General features: G+C 30.4%; 2 protein-coding genes across 2 annotated transcripts; one reads left to right on the top strand and one right to left on the bottom strand.

The window, feature by feature from the left end:
- Window positions 1-155: 155 nt before the first annotated feature.
- Window positions 156-17,399, top strand: LOC113400707 (ADP-ribosylation factor GTPase-activating protein 1). The gene is made up of 9 exons (XM_026640357.2): window positions 156-389; window positions 465-632; window positions 963-1,076; window positions 1,174-1,328; window positions 1,416-1,542; window positions 1,722-1,844; window positions 8,148-8,281; window positions 13,318-13,486; window positions 14,534-17,399. The coding sequence occupies exons 1-8, from the start codon at window positions 330-332 to the stop codon at window positions 13,481-13,483; spliced, it is 1,047 nt and encodes a 348-aa protein (XP_026496142.1). The 5' UTR covers window positions 156-329; the 3' UTR covers window positions 13,484-13,486; window positions 14,534-17,399.
- Window positions 17,397-19,244, bottom strand: LOC113400715 (peroxisomal membrane protein PEX16). The gene has a single exon (XM_026640368.2). The coding sequence runs from the start codon at window positions 18,863-18,865 to the stop codon at window positions 17,876-17,878; it is 990 nt and encodes a 329-aa protein (XP_026496153.2). The 5' UTR covers window positions 18,866-19,244; the 3' UTR covers window positions 17,397-17,875.
- Between the last annotated feature and the right edge of the window lie 154 nt (window positions 19,245-19,398).

The raw sequence follows: 19,398 nt of genomic DNA, 5'->3' as shown, positions 1-19,398 counted from the left end.
AGTACATAAATCTGTTTATAAAAAAATAATAATTTAGGAATATTTTTATGATCAGGACAAAATCTACCATTTAGGTAACAATTTTTGATAATACTATTATTCACATTAAGATTTGTTAACCTGTGGCATAAGTCTACTTGTCTATGGCTGCCAACTGGAAAAAAAAAGATAATTTTGACGTCCGCCTCCGTCCGAGTTGCGAATTGTGATAGACTTACTTCACTTACTTACCTGCTGGAATTGAGGACGTGTAGTCGTATTGTTGCACATTCATTAAAAAAAGTGCAAGTGCGCTAGATTTTGTGTTTATTAAATATAACTTCAACACAATGGCTTCGCCGCGTACACGTCGTAAATTAAATTTGATTCGAACTCAGGACGAAAACCACGTACGTAATTTAATGATTTGTTTCAAACTAATTTCTATACCATATTGGTATTAATTTTTTATTTTTTTTGGGTAGAAATGTTTCGAGTGTGGTACTCTAAATCCTCAATGGGTGTCGGTGACCTACGGTATTTGGATATGCCTTGAATGTTCAGGCGTACATCGCAGCCTTGGAGTCCACTTATCTTTTGTTCGTTCAGTCACTATGGACAAATGGAAGGACATAGAACTAGAAAAAATGATGGTGAGTGAACAGTTGTTATTGGTTTATCAAATAAGTTTATTTTACTGTGAGCAGATATAACTTATAAAAGAGTATAACACTTATTAATTCTCTTTAAATAAAAATATGTCAGAAAGCTTTGGAATTGCACAGAAACAGTTTTAACTGACAAGTATTCAAATATTTTGTATCTACCATTATTAATAGTATTATATTTATTGTTATTGTTATATTATATAAGACTGCAGATCCTAATTTCATAAACACTATGAATAAACCTTGACAAGCACTATAGACTTGTAGTTTAAACTTAAACAGTAATTGCAATGCAAACCTTATTTTGGTAACTAGGTTGGAGGCAACTTAAAGGCTCGAACATTCTTTGAAAGCCAACCTGACTATAAGCCTGAAATGAAAATTCAACAGAAGTATAACACTAAAGCTGCTTCAATGTATCGGCAAAAGGTATTGTTACTAATTGTATTATTATAGTATGTTTATTTTTCTAATAAAATTCATATTTTATCTCAGAATTTTTTTAATATTAATTAATTTTAAACAGATAACAGCCCTTGCTGAAGGTAGTGACTGGAGTCCCTCTGATTACAAACCGGAGGTAGTAGAGAAGCCCACGGACTGGAGTCAGTCGCAGACTTTCTATTCGTCTGGTGATAACGTATTTCATACCAGCGGTTCTGATAATAACATCAGTTATCAGTTAGTATTTAACTAAAAAAAATCATCCATCACTTTGAATATTTTTTGATTTCACTATTTTAATGTTTAATACATTTCTTTTAACAGTAGTGAATATGGGAGTGGACGTTATACTGGATTTGGGAACACACCAAGGCAATCCCACTCTACTCCCATGTCTCCGATAAACAGTGGCAATGATATGGTTGATAATACTCTTTCTTCACTTGCTTCTGTAAGTATATACCATCTAAATAAACTTGATTTATGTGTTATAATGATTTGTAGATTACTTTATTATTAGTACACAAATAAATATATAGTTAACTTGTGCATTTATCTATGTACAATAATGTGATATATCTACCAAAATATGAATGGTGTGTTTTAAAACACCAAATCTTGTTTTCTTAGGGCTGGTCGCTGTTTACTTCATCTGTTACTAAAGCAGCCCGTACAGCTACTGAAAATGCTGTGCGCTACGGAGGAATAGCTACACAGAAAGTTTCAGAAATGGCTTCTAATGTAACTGATAAGGTAAGTTACATAATTCTGAGATAATATGTTTTACTGATTAGACTGCTGTTGCGTTTTTTAATTTAAAGTTTTGTGTATAACTGTATGTATTCATAATAAATGTAAATAGAATTGTAGTTAAAGTTTAATAACATTGGTAATTACACTCTTGCTGATAAGATATATTCATTTTTTTCTTTAAATATGTAGTAGTCTTCAAATGTCCTATTTTTCGACTAAATTTTAAGAAGAATTTATGTTGTTCCACCACCGGAATTGGTAGATTGGTGGAAGATTTACACCTGACGTTTACACATTTCCTCATGTTTTCTATAAAATTAATATTTAAATGTAGAATATATTCTTTGTTTAGAAGGAAATTGTTGTTGAATCTTATTATTATAAAAAAAATATTAGGGGCTATAGAAAACTCATTCGACAATTGTACAGTCAAAGCGATTCAAACTTTGCTTTCGTCCAATAATATATCTGACAATTGGTTGCATGACCATGTCTAAGATATTGAACCCTTAAAAATAAACGGTAGTCGACGACATGTTGCAATCAACAATTGTTACTTGCTTTGGTGTTTCCTATATACATTTTGGTCCTTTCTACGAATAAAATAGTCCATTACTTTAGAATTTAGTCCAGGTCCGCAGGTACATGAAGTTTTGTATGGTTAAGTTGCAAATAAGGGATGAAATAACGTGATTATTGAATTTAAAAATATAGAAATGAATGCTTCATCTGCATGCATTCTGCTGCATGCTATCATTTGCTTGTTTGTTTTACGGCCAATATTTGATATTTATTTAAGCAATGGTTTTGTTGAACTCCTAATCCTATGATTGTTTTGTCTTTTTCACAATTCACTTTTGCACCGCTCTAGTTTACGTTGTTGGAACGCGAAGTCTCTCTAATCTAATCGATTACAATTAATTTAAAATTGCTTCTTGCGCTTCCTGCTAATTAATAATAATAATAAGGACTTATTACATTAAAATACAACATCAGTCTTTCTTAGAACATCGACATCGATTCGATCACATTTAATGTGATCCAGCCTGTTCGCATAATTCCTATGTTATAGGTCAGTCTACATACTTATTCATTGGTTTAGGCTATCACTTGACATCATCCATCTTCGGTAATGAAGGCACTGCTTGTGAATCCACCCTAACGACCACATTCTGAGTTTGTGATCTTTTAAGCGTTGTCTATCAGATCACACTTTGGAAAGTACTACACTCAAAGCTCGTTCAAGGTTTCAAATTATTAGGCTGTATCTATCGGTCTCTCGTCTGTTGTAAACGCCCAATAACCATTGATAGGCTTTAGTGTTATCAATACAAATAGAAGTGTAAAAAAAACACTGGGTTCGGTGTGTTTGTTATAGATCCTTTTTCCTTTCTTCTACGCTTAACAGATAGAGATTTAATCAGTCTCATTTAATAACAATATTTCTTCGTACTGTGATTTTTATATGTAGCTTACACAAATCTTTGATTACGAAAAAGATCAACGCCCAATCAAGTCTTATTATCATGTAACATTAAATGACAAGTATTGAACCAAATACAATAATTATGCAGTGAATCGCAGTGCGTTAACATCGGCGCCGTTAAGAGTAAATTGCAGTTGATTGAAAATCATTGATGCGATCATTTCAGTATACAATCTAGACGAAGTAGGTAGAATCACAATTGGTATTGTAAAAAAATATTTTTTTAATATATAAAAGTCTAGTTTTTACACCGATTCAAAATGTCTGATTGCTTTTTATTCTCCTTATTTTAAATATTGGATTAATAATATCATGTTCATTGATAAAATTTAACCGCCTTCAAAATTAGCCTATATTGGAATATAACTGATAATAAACAATAATAGTTCATTGATATCTAAACGGGTTGAAATAAATAACTTATGTTGGTCAAATTAATTGATTTTAACATTCCAGAATAATAAGCGACAGTTAACTTCTTTCATATCATCGTTTGGGCGTAATCCTAATTTTTGTTCGTAAATATTTTCCAATAATAGTTATTTCGTATTTTATATGTACCTACTGCGTATTACAAATTAATTTTATGATAGGTAGAATATTGTAGGTCTCCTTTGATGTACTTAAAGGAAAATCAATACTTCAGCGGGGAAAAGCTTTATACAATGCACCGGTACTTTTCCGAGAGCATCCTTTTAAAGATGTTTAATGTTGCTCGCAGTTAATACGGCTTAGTCAATAAAATGAAATGCGATTTGTTTATGCCTGACTATCTTGGCTCTAAAAGCTTTATATATTCAATTAATATATATATGGACTACTTGAATATGGGATTCACAACAAATATTGTTAGAGATGTTTATGTGAAATAACAAAATGTACAGTTGCATCTGGAACTCCTAAAAATATTTTAAACTTAAAAATTACATTTGCCTTTTGTCTTCGACTTTATTAACTGTGTCTTGTCTATTTATTATCAAATATAAAAAGGTTTCGCTTATAATTTTTTTGTATTTACTCATTATCAGACTTTTTATCTTTTAAATAATCAATTAATTTCAAAATGTTTTCATTGCAAATAATTCAACTTGTTAAACATTATAACATAGACAATGTCAATACTAAAAAAAAAAAATGATGGCGTGATATTTTGATTATTATAATATTCAAAAGAAATTTATTGTTAGATTTAATTTGTTCTTTTAAAGTAAGTAATTAAAAATAACCTTTACGCTCGTGTCAATATTAATTTCGTGTAATTAACATATCGCGTGTAGTCCAATTATCGTTACAATTGAGAGCTGCCACATGAGTAAATGATGTAGAAATTTTATTCTTCTCTTCCAGCTATCCTTCTATTTATTTAGTTATGTAAAGGTAGGTGGGATTATTTGGATTGAACAGTAATTCCGTGTACAGTTCTTAAACCACGCACGCGCTCTGACTAGTTTCATCGATATTATGATGGTCCTCTCGTAAATCTGTTGTCATAATTTATTATTACTTTAGAATAACCTACTGGTTACATTAACATTACTGGTAACATTGATATATAAATACTATAATCGTAGCATAACGATAATTTATCGAATGATATTTTTATGTTTTAACACAATTAATCCAAGAGAGTTTATTTGAGGTTTTATTTCCATCCTCCAGATCTGAGGATTTGGATTGACCGAGTGTCCGTACCAAATAATAGCATGCCCATTGCATGCTTTTGCTTATAAGGTGAAATGTATTAAACATTACTAGTAAGGTTTTGGGCTACCCATCATTGTTATCTATATATTGTTCGTTGTGCTTGTAATTCATTACACTTGCTAGTTCATCCTTGCAACCGAGAGTATTAATTTACGGTCGACATTTGGAAATTCGGTAGACAATGTAAAAAGGCTCTGAAAGATTGCAAGTATGTTGCCCCTGCGTTTTCCATAGATAACGCATCATAAATATATGATATAATGTGATCATATCTACATCTTGGGCTAAAGTTCAGATGTATAATGAAAAGCTTGTAAATTGAGAGGGCAGATAGAGTAACTGGTGCCCCAAAGATTATTAGTTTTTTTCTAACTTAATATATTAAAAGGTCGTGATAAGTTTCGATGGACAACGCACAATCTGTCTAAGACCGCAAAAAAGTGACAATTGAGATGATATTTGTTAATGTACGTTGATAATATTTGGGCATTGAGGGGCGGCTTTTCGTTAGTTGAAAGATCTACCTTTGATATCGTTCTATATATTTCTATAGCGCTCCGAAAAAAAAAACACACACAGTATTGAATACAAAATTATGTGTCATTTACCATTAATATTTTCTACATACCATATATTAATACAAATGTGATCTAAATGTATTGTTTTGATATCATAAACAAAATAATAATAATAGATTGTATTGCGAAGACTCTGCCACGTAGGTTCATATCGATTTTATTGAATATGCAGTTTACTCCCTATATCATATTATATTTTAGAGCTTTACATGAAGTCCTCCCTCACTCATACCACCCCCGTACATCCCACCCCCTTCGTGTATATCAACTCCGGCAATCCTGACGTTCAAATGAAAATAAGGATCAGTAATTAAACATTGCTGCATTAAATACTAGCTGCCTGCCCCAACGTCGCACGGTTTCAAATTATTAATAAATAAAATTATAATTATGATATGAATATAATTTAAACCCTTTAGCACTGTAGTAATGTAGCTTTCTAGCTGTTTTTTTTTGTATTAGATCATTATTTCCGGATATTACCACTTGCATACAAACAAAGTAATTTTACCTCTATGATATTAGTATAAGTTGTTTTTTTTAATATTTACCTTTTAATCACTGGACCTATCTCTACCTACTAAACATTAATAGATATCTTTAGAAGATTTTTTTTCCTTTAACATTTGACTTATAAATGTGTCAAAATATCTATGAAATTCTTTCATGTGACCAGTAAACAAACACAAAATACTTGTAGCATTTACTTCTTTGATTTCATCTGTTCGAAAGTTATTGTAAACAAACATTTATTTTCATTAAATGCTTTATTGTATATAAATAAAAAATAAAACAATAGCTACTCTACAAATAACGATTGGAATGAGGCATTCTAGCAACAATTCCCCGTTCAATCGCAATTCCGATCCTCTGGGCGAAAACTGGACCAAGCCTCCTGTCACTTGGGAGGTAATAAGACGAGATGTTTTACTTTTAATAAAGGTTTTTGGACTATTACTCCGAGGTCCAAGTTTGGTAACTGCAAATGGAACAATGGCATAATAATCACTACATATTATATTTATTCGGTTTTATTTTAGGAAAGTTTAGTCGTATAATTCGTTAAGATTTAAAATGATGGTCATTGTTGTAGTTGTCGAAAAAACATATGCCGATCAACAGAGATTTATATTATGATTGCACTTATTCTTCCCGTGCGATGCCGGGTTTGGTAGCTAGTTCCGGTCCTTAATTGATAATATTACAGTTATTTTAATACTTTATTATACTTACACTATTTTCTAGGGCTTGTATATTTTATACAATCATTTGTCTTTACTCTGAGAACTTTAGGCCTTTTCTTTTATTTTAAGGATGTTCATTATTACATGCGTATTATCGGCAGGGGTTATTTTTTTTATATTTACATTAGCATCCTAAAGATGTTAAGAGTGAAATCAGGTTTTTAATAAACAATCTTTTCGTAATAAATAGGTTTCAGGAAGTTTATATTCAGAAACCAGACAATCTAATTGTAAACGTCGAATTTGTGTAGATTAGTGTATAATGAGAATAAAGTTTTGCAGAGTCCGATTGTTGATTTCGAGACATATTGATTATATATATATCTTAGAATGTCAAATGAAAGCTGAAAGTGTTAAAAAAGAAAATCGAATCCAATTTTTATTTCCATTGTAGAATTCCATATGAATATAAATAGGCAATCGTGTGCAGAAGTGAAGCTAAGATTTAATTATCAAGTTTTCATAACAATTTATCGATACCTTATATAAACATAAATACATTCAACAAAATCTCTATTTAATGCGCAGAATGCTATCAATGTTTCGATGCGATCGTCAGTGACCGTCATATTGATTTTACGTTGCACGTGCTTATCCTAGCCCACCTCTATACGACCTAACTATAACATCGTTGGAGAGAAACTTAACGTTACAGGAGATAAATTATGAAATGATTTTATCCGTATAAATATTACATAAATAATGTAGTTAGTGTTCGAATTAAAATGAAACATTGAACTGAATTTTGCCGAGTGATTAGTTAATTAACTGATTATTCTTAATTAACAATATCATCGGGAGGTGGGATAACTGCTATTCCTTTAAACGGCTTTAATATTACGCATTATTATCCAATATGGCGATGTATTTTCTGTTAATGTTTATATGAATATTAGTATATAATACAGTAGGCGGCGTTATTGGGATGCTTGAGTAGGATGAGACCCAGACCGGCACTTCAGTGATATATTTGATCGAATGAGTGTTGAAGGTTAAGTGCAATAGGTCAACAAACTTTCGTTTCTAAAACGATATACGGGACAGATTGTTCCACTTGTTGCTAACTGAAGCTACTTTCTGCAGTAGTGTCACGCGTACGTGGTGTACCCCGAAGTGTACCACGTAAGCGACACCTTGACCTCTAATACTTTTATATCGATCACTGATAGGCTTACTACTATCACAATATCCTATAATTTATTGCAATTTAACGGATAATTAACAAAATCTTTAAATCACAGATATAAATTAAACACGTATTTTTCACTCACATGTTTTATTCTTATTATAGGTAAACAATCGTGGCGGCTGGACTTCCTTGAGTGGAACGAGCGAGTTGCGTCGAGCAAGTAACTCGAGCGCCAATTTCCAGGCTCCTGGCTATGGAGCTATGAAGAACTCTACATCTGAACCATACTCAAAATGGTAGGTTTTTTATGTATATTATATATATACATATATTTAAATAGGAATTCAGACAGACAAAAGAACCAGTACCTATAGACATTACAACGGAAAAAATATTAACAGTCCCTTTCGTCGCCAATGCGTCACCAATATTGAGAACTAAGATTTTTAGATGATGTACCTTGTGCCTGTACTTGACTGGCTTACTTACCATTCAAAGCAAGAACACAACAACAGTTAAGTATTGCTTTTTCACGGTAGAAATATTTTTTACATAAAATTTCACTAACGTAAATCCTAGATAAAGGTCAGGGTTACTTGTGACTTTCTACGATGGTTGTACCGTTAATAGAAAATCGCATTGTTTTTACAATGCTTTGGAAATTTCAATGCTTTTTAATATTTTTATTTTATAAAGATTAAACGTTTTCTCGTTGATAGTTCACTCAAATTTGACGTCGAACATCAGATTAAAATGAAGTTCAATCGTAACAGAGATAGTAATTACTTTCACGTGCAAAATGACTACAAACAAAACTTACGTTCAGAATAACCTCGAGTTTAACAATATGTATATTGCAGTAGCGGTCAACTGGGTTCTAGGCTCTCTCGTGAATCACGGTGCGAATTTACGCAGCGATTTTCTCACGAAGTCGCTTCAGTTCAAATTCCAGCATGGATGTTGAAATATTACAATACGATATAGCGGTGACGCTGTGCGCTTTGGCTAACTATAATTACGTGTAGATTTGAAACGTTACAGTTTTCACATTACATGTGTGAATGAGTTTGCGTTCAAGTTATCGTCGGATCTCTTTTTTGTGGTCACAAAGCGTCCACAGGATCAAAAATCCTATGATTCCTTAATTAAATATATTTTGTAAATAACAAATTAAAATATCACTAGAACTATATAAGAAACACGTTAATGCTTATCGATATTTAACTCTCGTAGGTTCTGTTTGAAATATCACAATCAGTCAGCCGAATATCGTAACTGATTCCTATATTCGATTTCCTAATCAGATTTATGAATAATGCAAAACTGCGATATGCTCTGTGCCGTCTGCAAAATTTTGAGTATTAATTATTTTGAAATGCTGTGCTATGTATTATTATATGCATGAATTTGGCGACTGATATTGTTATGGTCTGGTATGATATGTACGAAAATATCGTATCAAATCATATTAGAATAATAAAATAATTAAAATTAAGTGCAAGCGAATGATGATCGTTCGATTCAATGTATGCTAATAATATAAGTTACTGTGCTGTGCGCTTTCCTTTTTATAGTTTTTTATTTTTCATTGTCAACATCGTTTTTCGTGCCGTTCTATTAAGCCAATTAATCTTTGATGAAATGATTGCGATTGCGAAGTCGAAGCCTTAATGCTTCTTCTTCGCTTTAAACTTGTTTTAATTTTATATTTAGTTTATTTTTGCTAGGATTTTGTTTTGCATTTATACACAAAGACAATACTTTTCTACGGTTTCTTGGTAATTTTATTCAATTATACAATCGATAGATTTGACCAATTATTTTTAATATGTTTGGGTTTTATAGAATGGTAGGACGATCAATTATTTTAAAGAGTATAATTTTTATCTTCGATATAATAAAAACTGTTAGATTGCGCTTTCCGATCACACCTTTCCTGTTTATCACATTTTGATGCATTTTTAATTATAATAAATAAATATCTAAGTAGAAATAGAACAGAGTAAGGGAGAAGCCACAGCAAATGATTTAGCATCAAAAATATTTTGGTTCTAATATTCGCGAAACTTCCATCTTACGGACTTACCGCGGGATTATGCAGTTACGTGCACTGTCATCTTCTATTTTCACCCTTCGCCGCTACATGAAATTTCACCCACATCGTGTCGATGGAATCTCAATTTTCAAGATCAGTTCATCCGGCCACGTGGATCTTTATTCAGAGGTTTTTTTTTCGAACTTTTGAGTTTTAGAACTGGGAATAAACAAATTCATTCAAGGTCTGCAACGCGTCAGCAGCTCGCTTTACATTACAGGTGTCTGATAACAATGACCACTTATTATCAAGTGGATCTTGAGTCCGTTTGCCCCTTTTCACAATAAAAAAAGTATAATATGTTAAACGAATTTAATGAAGACTTAATTACTCGTAAATTAGCCAGTAATAACCCAAGGCATACAAAATATGGATGCATTCAGCCATGTAATGTCAATATCAAAATATAAATATACTTCATTCAAGTAGGCTTTTACAAGCACGTTTGAATCCTCATTTTACAAAACTATATCAAGTGAAGTAAAAACCGGTTCGGACTGTAGAATCTACCGAGAAGAACCGGCAAGAAATTCAGTAGTTAAGTACTGTATTCCTAAGTTAATATATATATATATAGTCTGAAAGTCAACAAGTACTAGCTCCACAATTTATCATCTACATAATCTTGTGTTGAATAATATCCATTATTTATTAATGTATTTTTTACAAATAATATGAAATTATAATTCGGCAAAGTTAAAAATATCTGCGGATTTTGTTTTAGAAACAGATATGAGATGTCCCAAGAACTATTTATTGACTTTGTGGAGTCGGAAACTTGGTGTTATAAGTTTATCCTTAGGTCTCGTGTACATACAATGATTATCACTGATTCTATCAAAGTGATCAATGTTACTGTGAGTATATTTAAATAACATTGCTGTAAATATATTGTGACGCAACAGTAAGTATTCCTACCTTGTTAAAAAGATTATAAATAGATCGGATTACTCTCTTTTGTAAAATAAAAACAGATTTAATATATCTGTAGCGTTACCCCCAAAGTAATATACCATATAACGTAATAGTATGCAAATAACCAAAATATACTAGACGAGCGGTATCAGTTAGTTGTCTAACTTTTGTAACCGCGTATGCTACGGGGCTATATCTTCCTCTTAGGGACGATAAAGGAGCCACTCCACTGAAGATAAAAATGCAATGCTATTCCTAAAAACACCGTAGTATCTGCTACATCAAGACAGACACCGTTTAATGAAATATTATAATTTTGCTTTTTAACATTTTTTTAGTTAAAAACTAAACCTTTTGTTCGTTAAACATTAAAAACTAAATTATTTATCGTGAACCAATTGTGTACCTGTAATAAAGCACCGTTTACATCGTCATAGTTATTTTTCTTACCTTTAACCTAAAAAGGAGGATCATTTATATATACTAAAAATAGAAAAGGACCAAAAATTTATCATTGTGGAACACCCATTTTTAGCATAGATCCAGAAGACATTTTTCCATTAATGAAAACTTGTTAGACTCTTTGGTTTAAGAATGAAGCAATGAGATTAAGAGCTTTACCTTTAATACCGTAGCATTTGAGCTTATATGAAGCGTTTCGAGTACTACACAATCAAATTCTTTATTACAGAATACTCCAATAGTATTCTGTGATTTTTCGCATGCATCGTAAATATGTTTGAGAAGAGAAACAGCTAGTTACAGCAGAAGAGAAACAGAGAGAAGAGCTAGTTCCCCATCAGTTATTGACCTTCCTCTCATAAAACTGAATTGCTCTCTATGAAAAACAGTATTTGATTACAAATATTTTACTTAAAGTAGGGATTGAATTAGACTATATGTTATAAATGAATTTTACCGAAATTTTACTATTGTCGTTAGTTTTTTAAATATTGAGGGTTTTAAGCGTTTTAACGCATTTACTCGCGAGCTCAAATCCAAAATAACTTGATTCTGTGTTTTACTAGTTGTTAATTTGCCTCGTCTTCGATGGTGAAGGAGTACTCGTTAAAAACTATTCATGGTCGAAAAGTGCCACACACAGTTAGCAATGCTACATAGCTGGCACTTCAGGAGCATGATGGCAAAAGTTTGTAGCTTTCCCCCCTTAAGTGGACAAAAGGCCTTTACTCAACTGAGGGACATTTAACTTTCATTGTTTGTATTGTGTGTCATTACAAGACCTCAATTGTAAACGGTGTAAATCGGAAAGTGCTTAGTATACCTAATTATGTGATCACCACACAAGCTTGACCCACGTATACTATCAAGCGAAAGTTGATCAATTCAAAAATAGTTACAATAATATAATAAACCAAATGCTCGCCTAAAAGTAATGGAATTTTAAAATTATCGAAAAGTGAAGATTCGAAACTAAACATATCTCGATATATCTAAAATGTATCGACTACAAAAACTTATAAATGGAAAAGTTTATATATTCAGGTACTTTTTAAGTGACATAGCGATATGTTATATGTATATATTGTACTTATGTTTGTACTTTTATACGATATGGAGCAAACAAGAAAGGTCGGTTCGGTTCACCGAAAAGAGAGAAATAGAAAAAAAAACAATTGATTATATTATGTATTTTTTGATGATATGATATAATATATAACTTTAACAATGTTATAAATAATGATTATTTTTTTAAATGAAATATTACGATTGGACATTTGACAATTTAAAACGGCTAAATTCGATTTTCGAATACAATCATTAAAATTGATAATCTATACATATAATAAAATTGGAGTGTCTGTTTGTAATATTAAAATAACCGCATTTTTACTAAATGCATATGTCTGATTGTATGTATACAAGGTATATATACCAAAATAACAGTTTTTACAATTTTTGTCCGTCTGTCGTCTGCCTAATCTCTGGAACAGCTAGACCGATTTTGACGGGACTTTGACTGGCAGATAGCTGATGTAATAAGGAGTAACTTAGGCTACTTTATATATAAAATAATAATACCCTGTCTAGTACCGCGCGCAGTCCTCGCGCCGTCGTCACGTCGGGTGCCTCCCACCAACGACTTAATATGAAAAAAGCTGCTTAATACAGAATTATTAAGTTTTAGTAAAATTGCGACTGAGCAATAACTTTTTTGCTTAATTCAAACGCGCACGAAGTCGCGGGCACAGCTATTATTAAATAAATGATATAACTAAACTAATGTTAAAACGATATTAGAATATTGTTTAATGAAATAAAACGAAAAATATATTATTATTTATTTGTATGTTATTACAGGAATGAGCAGATTCAACCAACCATCGTGCACTCGGTTGCGGCGCGCAATAATCTGGATTCCCGTGACTTATCGCAAGTCGGGGTATCGAGCCCACCTCCTGACATCAAGAACATTACCATAAAGAAGAAACACGATGATGACTCCTGGGACTGGCTCAACAATTAAGATGTGAGTATTAATTGTATGTTGTATTCGATGGTACAACAGTCCCAAATAATGTCGTATACATGCTGTATTTATAAATTACTGTCCAGATTTTGTACGTTTAAAGTAAGAGTAAAGCCTTAACCTATAAAATAAACACTTGCTAATCGATCTATTTGGCTTTACTGTGCTAATATACGGTACAACATGCCCCATGTATTTTTTCATGAGGTTTTAATATCTCGTAATATTTCTTAAAATTCAGATACTAATTGCAAACTGTAAATTACACGTACATAAAACTTTAAAACTTAATAATATGTTAAGTATTTATTTTAATAATTATGAATATTTTGTGACAGTAAAACAAACGTTACATTTGTAACACTTTCAAAAATATTTTAAAAATCGATTATGATACTTGTATCGGTGTTGTAAATATATAATATGTCCATCTATAAAAGTAAATATATGGTGCCGACTCGTTGGTGACACTATGGAGGACACCTGATAGTTTCATCATTGTTCGCTTCGAAACCGCCTAATCGAGAAAATAGTTCTCTCCGACTGTGTCGCTATTTATTTTGTTGATATTAAGCTAGATTTTATTTCTAGTATAATTTTAGTGATCTATTTAAAAATTTATACATACATAAAAAAACACACGTTAAAAGAAAAGGAAGGAAAATGCACTTTATAAAAGAGATTCACACATAACAAGTACTTGAATAATTAACAAGTTAAATCTTGTAGATTGCAATACACATATACAATCAAATACTTTCTATAATGACGAGCTACACAGTTCAGTAAAGAAACATAAACCAAACACATTTATATATGGAGAAGACATACTTAATATGGATCAAAAAAAAAATGTTATACTAAATTTTTCGTATTTTTTGTACTTTAAAATTATTTAAAAAAAACATTTAACAATATAAAGCATTGCAACGTATTGTAGAGCATTAACCAAAAAACTAATGAAATTTTATTGAAGTAGTATACTTCTGATTCTGATATTCTTTCTTTTATGGACACGAAGCCAATAATTATTTATTTTTATTTCAGCACTTTTCAGCACTTCGACATGGTGTTACGCAACACATACTGCTGTGCAATTACTGGTATAAATCAATGATATTTTCTATAAAGGAAGTATATTTCCTTTAATAATAATCTATTTTGTGGTACAAAAAAATATATTTATTCCAAGAGTTATAATCAAATAATTTTATCATTTGTTATATATAACTTTACAATTGGGTATAGAACTTTCTTTAGTAATATTGCAATCGTAATGTCGCTTATTAGCTCAATTATTTTATTATAAAAGATATATAACGCATGTAAATAAATTCGTATGAAAAAAAAAAGCTAGAAAAATTTTGAGTTGTAATTTTAGCCATAATAAAAGTATTTTTAACAAATATGTTATTTAAAGGTATGCATTTGTGTTTCTTACAGTAAACTATTTTAGTATTGCAATTTATTATATAATATTGTAAGTGAAGTAAAGTTACGCAAATATGGTACTTTTAGAAAACGAGGTTCAAAGTTAAGTTTGAAAACCTCTCTTCGTAAATGTACCATTTAAGTGCGATTAAGTGTTTCTTCCTTTCCACAGATGATGTATGTATAGTATTAGCAGAGACGGAGTGAGGCTATGGAGGAGTAGGCAAAGCGCATTCAAATAATGATATATATAATTCGTGCCGATCAATTTGAAACAATAGTATCTATTAAAATACTACATACGCTTAAAAAACTGTAATTAATAACTTTAATATTTCTATTTTACCTATTTTTCTTATGTATATAGAATTTTTAATGATGTTAATGATATAATATATATTTTATTAAATTTATGCTAAGATTCCAGACCCTTTCTAATGCTAAAAGCCTACTTTGAAGTATAAAAAATTAAAGAGGTGCAGTTTATATTCGAATTATAATAATACATTTTAAATTCAATTGACTGATTCAATTATGTTGCGATCAGTATAAGGTATTTTTTAAAGTTGTACGTATTTTTAGTATTCTTATATATATGTATGTGTTATGTTGCGAAATTTTGTACGACTATGTTTTATAAGATATCTGTAGGTATGGCTTCATTTAAATTTTAATGTAAACGAAGCTACATTTTAATTAAAATAATTATGTATGCTAACTTATAGTACCGTTCGACATTTGCCCTCCATTCAATTTGTTTAAATGTAACATTTTGGCACAAAGAGCTCTTGATGGTAGGATATTTATATATTTAATGATATCTGAATTATGGTACCTTCGATGTTCGAATATATTATATAAATGACATATTATAATATTATAAAGTAAGTGAAACTTGAGATCATTATTTCTTAATATTACTAAAACCGATGATAATTTTTTATAAAAAAAATATATTTAACAATGTAGTAGGTTATTTCGTGTATGTTTGTCTGTTCGTATCTGATTACAGACTTATATGGTCAATATTGGTTGCAACGTTTACTTGGTAACCCAAATGACATGAACAGTTTTTAAATAATCTGACACCTAATGTAGTTAAGCAATTTTTAATAGTCACTTGGGCGAATGAGCAAAGTTATTTATCGCAGAACGTATTTTTGTACGGCATTTATTTAAATACATTTGTATATTTTTAAGTTTGAAAAAGTGAACTTTATTCATATGAAATTCCTAAAGGTATTAGTTTTAATTCTGTTTTTTTTTTTTGTTGCGATTGTCTTTGTTTGTTTTCAAATGAATGTTGCCATATTTCACAAATAATATTACCTTTTCAGTCGAGCTATTCTGTAAGAAAGGATTCGAAACTCAACGTAGAACACGAGCGTGAATGTCAGAATAATAATATATGCTACAATGACTAATAATAATCATTATAAAATTTATAGGTTACAAATATAAAAATGGAGTACCACCATAATACGGCTGTCAAAATTTCACGAGAGAGATACGGAGTGAACTCTTACATAATCTCAATATAGCTCATTATAGTAGGTTACAAATTTTACGGAACAAATTGATCACATAATAGATAGAGCAATATATACATTTATTTAATCAATCCTTATCATTTGTGGAAATAATGGTAGATATGAGTGTTTTTTTTTCACATTGACGTCACTACTTAACATCGGTTCGGAAAGACGTTAGCGGTAATAAAAATTCTAATACATTGTCCCAACTTGCGTAAGGTATAGAAAGAGTAATTATAATTATCTAACATTATCTTATTTTTAAATAATTTGCTGCTTAGCATTGAATTAGCTTTAAAAAATATATGAGTTTAAGTATCGCCTATGATGAATAATCCTTTTATAGGTTTAAAACAAATTTTAGAATAGGGTTATTATATGTATGGAATCTATTTTAAAATTTCATTGCAGAGTTTTAGTTTTTTTAAGCAGAATTATATGATTTCACTTAACAGTCATTGGAATCTCAAATGATTTTCATTTACATCTATTTACTTAATATGCCCCTAAATTACTGAACGAATTTAAATGGCTTTTAATTAAACGTAAAGTAAATTTTAAGGCAACTTTTCAGCTCATGTGATTAAACAGCGAAATTACACAAAACTTAAAAACACAATATTGGTGTTGTGGCAGCTTTGTGTTTTATTTGCCAACACTCAAATATGTGCAACTAAATTTAAATTTATTTATCATCTTAATATTACTATGAGATTAATGTATTTTAATATTAAATGTATCATGTTCAGTCTCAGTCCATATTGTAATCAAAAGTTATCTATATGTATCAATGAAATGACTAATATAGTTATGAAAATACTTGGTGTAAAGAAGATATCAAAATAATTATAATTAATATACATAAAAGTTAGTTTTATTGTCAAAATATGTTAGTTTAATTTTATGGGTTATCATAATTATATTATAAAATAAATAAAGACAACATATGATGTTTGATTTTTATTTTAACCTCATATGAAAAATACATCTAGTAGATGTGTTCAAAAATCAATAATTTATGTCCAATAAAATAGTATATGTTCAGTATACTTAATTACTAAGATGTAAAAAATTGGTACAATCTTACATTATACTCGCAAAACTATAAATTCTATTCCCATATCATATAACAATGGTATATCTTAATGGAATATCACAATGTTTGTGAATGTATAAGTTCTGTGTCCAATAGCAGTTACACTAATATAAGGAAACATAAATATTGTGTTCTTTATCTATATATTTGACATTTTTCCTTGAGTTTTCCAGTAGTATGAATAAATTGTGTTCTCTTATACTTATTTCTACAATTTTTTTTGTTACGTTTTATTATTACTTCAACCACATCCATTTAGCTTAAAAAGTAACCTGTAACCTCAAAATGGAAATACAAAAAGTAAAAAATATTGCAACCTTCTTTTCATATTTACGAAGCCCACATGTAAAAGTAAATATCTTGCCAGTGACTTAAATATTGAATAATGGGTCCACAGATAAATGACATCATTGGTATTTTGTTTGAAGTTGTTGTCAGCACACTTTCTAACATATTCTTGGAATAACCATTGTACATTGGACTTCGCAGTAAATACAAAACTAATCCAAGTTTTCTGCGACTAATTTCCAACCTTTGGTCATAGGATAAACTTTTCATATGTCTACTATACAATCTGAAACTCGCCACATCCATTCCTAAAGCTATTAGCCATTGCTTCCATGACTTAGTGCCAAAAATCCTCATGGATAATAAGTGTATTAGTGGTTTCATAATATGCAATAATTCTGCTTTTAAAAGATTTTTCTCTTCTATATTTGATGCTATCACTTCATCCTTAATCTTTAAGGGCTGCCAATCTCTCAATGCAATTGGTGGTGCTCCATCTACACGTCGGACTACTCTGCCTGATCTTTTTAAAGTAAAAAATGCATTTGAATTGTCATCAGTATTGTTACCTTCTGTAAATTTTTTTCTTTGTAGCGCTGGTATTGGTGGGTGTTGAATAGGTATATCTTTGTACCTATATAATAAGACTAAGGCTGATGAGCATTTGAATATCTGAAGCAATGTTGCCGCAGTCCATTTTCCTCTGTTACCCCACCTATTTTTAACCACAAGTTCAACAAATACTTCACAGTAATGGATAATGGTAAGCCATATTTTAATTTGCTCCCGTAAACTATATTGTTGTGTTTCATTTCCATAAGCATCTCTTATAAGTCTATCATTAAATAAAGATAGTATTTTAGATAATGAATACACAAGTTCAGAGATAACAGGTGATTTGTTAATTTTGCCCGCAACAAAATAGGATGACCATGTTGCAACTGTCTCAACATCAGTTACTATGCCTGGATTGTTAATTACCCATCGTTTATAGATGGCAAAAATTTCGGTTAAAGACATTTTTTTATCCATATTCTTTTAGTTTATTAAGTGTTTTCCTCAAGGTAAACTATTGTTGAATTAAAAAATAGAGATAAATAAATACCCTAGAATTGGCTGTGCATTAGGCTGATCGTATCTTATTCTTCTGTAGACAGGATTACTTTTTAATTGGATTTGGATTTATCATACATTTGCAATGATAATCTTATTTTATCTTGATTTTTTAATTCTGTGTTTAATAAAAAATAATATTAATTTCAATACTCTGTAGATATTCTGCAGAGACGTACGTTTAAATCACAGAGTAACATAACCACTAAGTTTAAATGAGCTCTATAATTTGCGTTAATATTTTTTATTGATAGCATTTACACTAGTCTCACTATCAGTAGCCTCAATGTCAAAGTCAGTCAAGCGTCAGTTCAGTGATCAGTCATGCAGTAAAATAATAAAAATAGATTCTCAAATAATCACAGACTAAATTAAAGAGACACCGAGAAATTACAAAAAAAATACAATCAACGCTTCGACAAAAGTTAATTTTAAACCCTAAATCGCGACAA

This window comes from Vanessa tameamea, chromosome Z, assembly GCF_037043105.1.
Source record: "Vanessa tameamea isolate UH-Manoa-2023 chromosome Z, ilVanTame1 primary haplotype, whole genome shotgun sequence".
NCBI classification, from domain to species: domain Eukaryota; kingdom Metazoa; phylum Arthropoda; class Insecta; order Lepidoptera; family Nymphalidae; genus Vanessa; species Vanessa tameamea.
The sequence above is the reverse complement of the archived record's forward strand: the minus strand, read 5'-3'. Positions and strand labels throughout refer to the sequence as shown.

Excerpts from the sequence above, each read along its gene's own strand:
- LOC113400707 (XM_026640357.2), top strand. The coding sequence starts at position 330 with ATGGCTTCGCCGCGTACACGTCGTAAATTAAATTTGATTCGAACTCAG. Across the intron at positions 1,543-1,721 it reads CTCTTTCTTCACTTGCTTCT|GGCTGGTCGCTGTTTACTTC; the intron begins GTAAGTATATAC and ends TTGTTTTCTTAG. Across the intron at positions 8,282-13,317 it reads TCTGAACCATACTCAAAATG|GAATGAGCAGATTCAACCAA; the intron begins GTAGGTTTTTTA and ends ATGTTATTACAG.
- LOC113400715 (XM_026640368.2), bottom strand. The coding sequence starts at position 18,865 with ATGGATAAAAAAATGTCTTTAACCGAAATTTTTGCCATCTATAAACGA.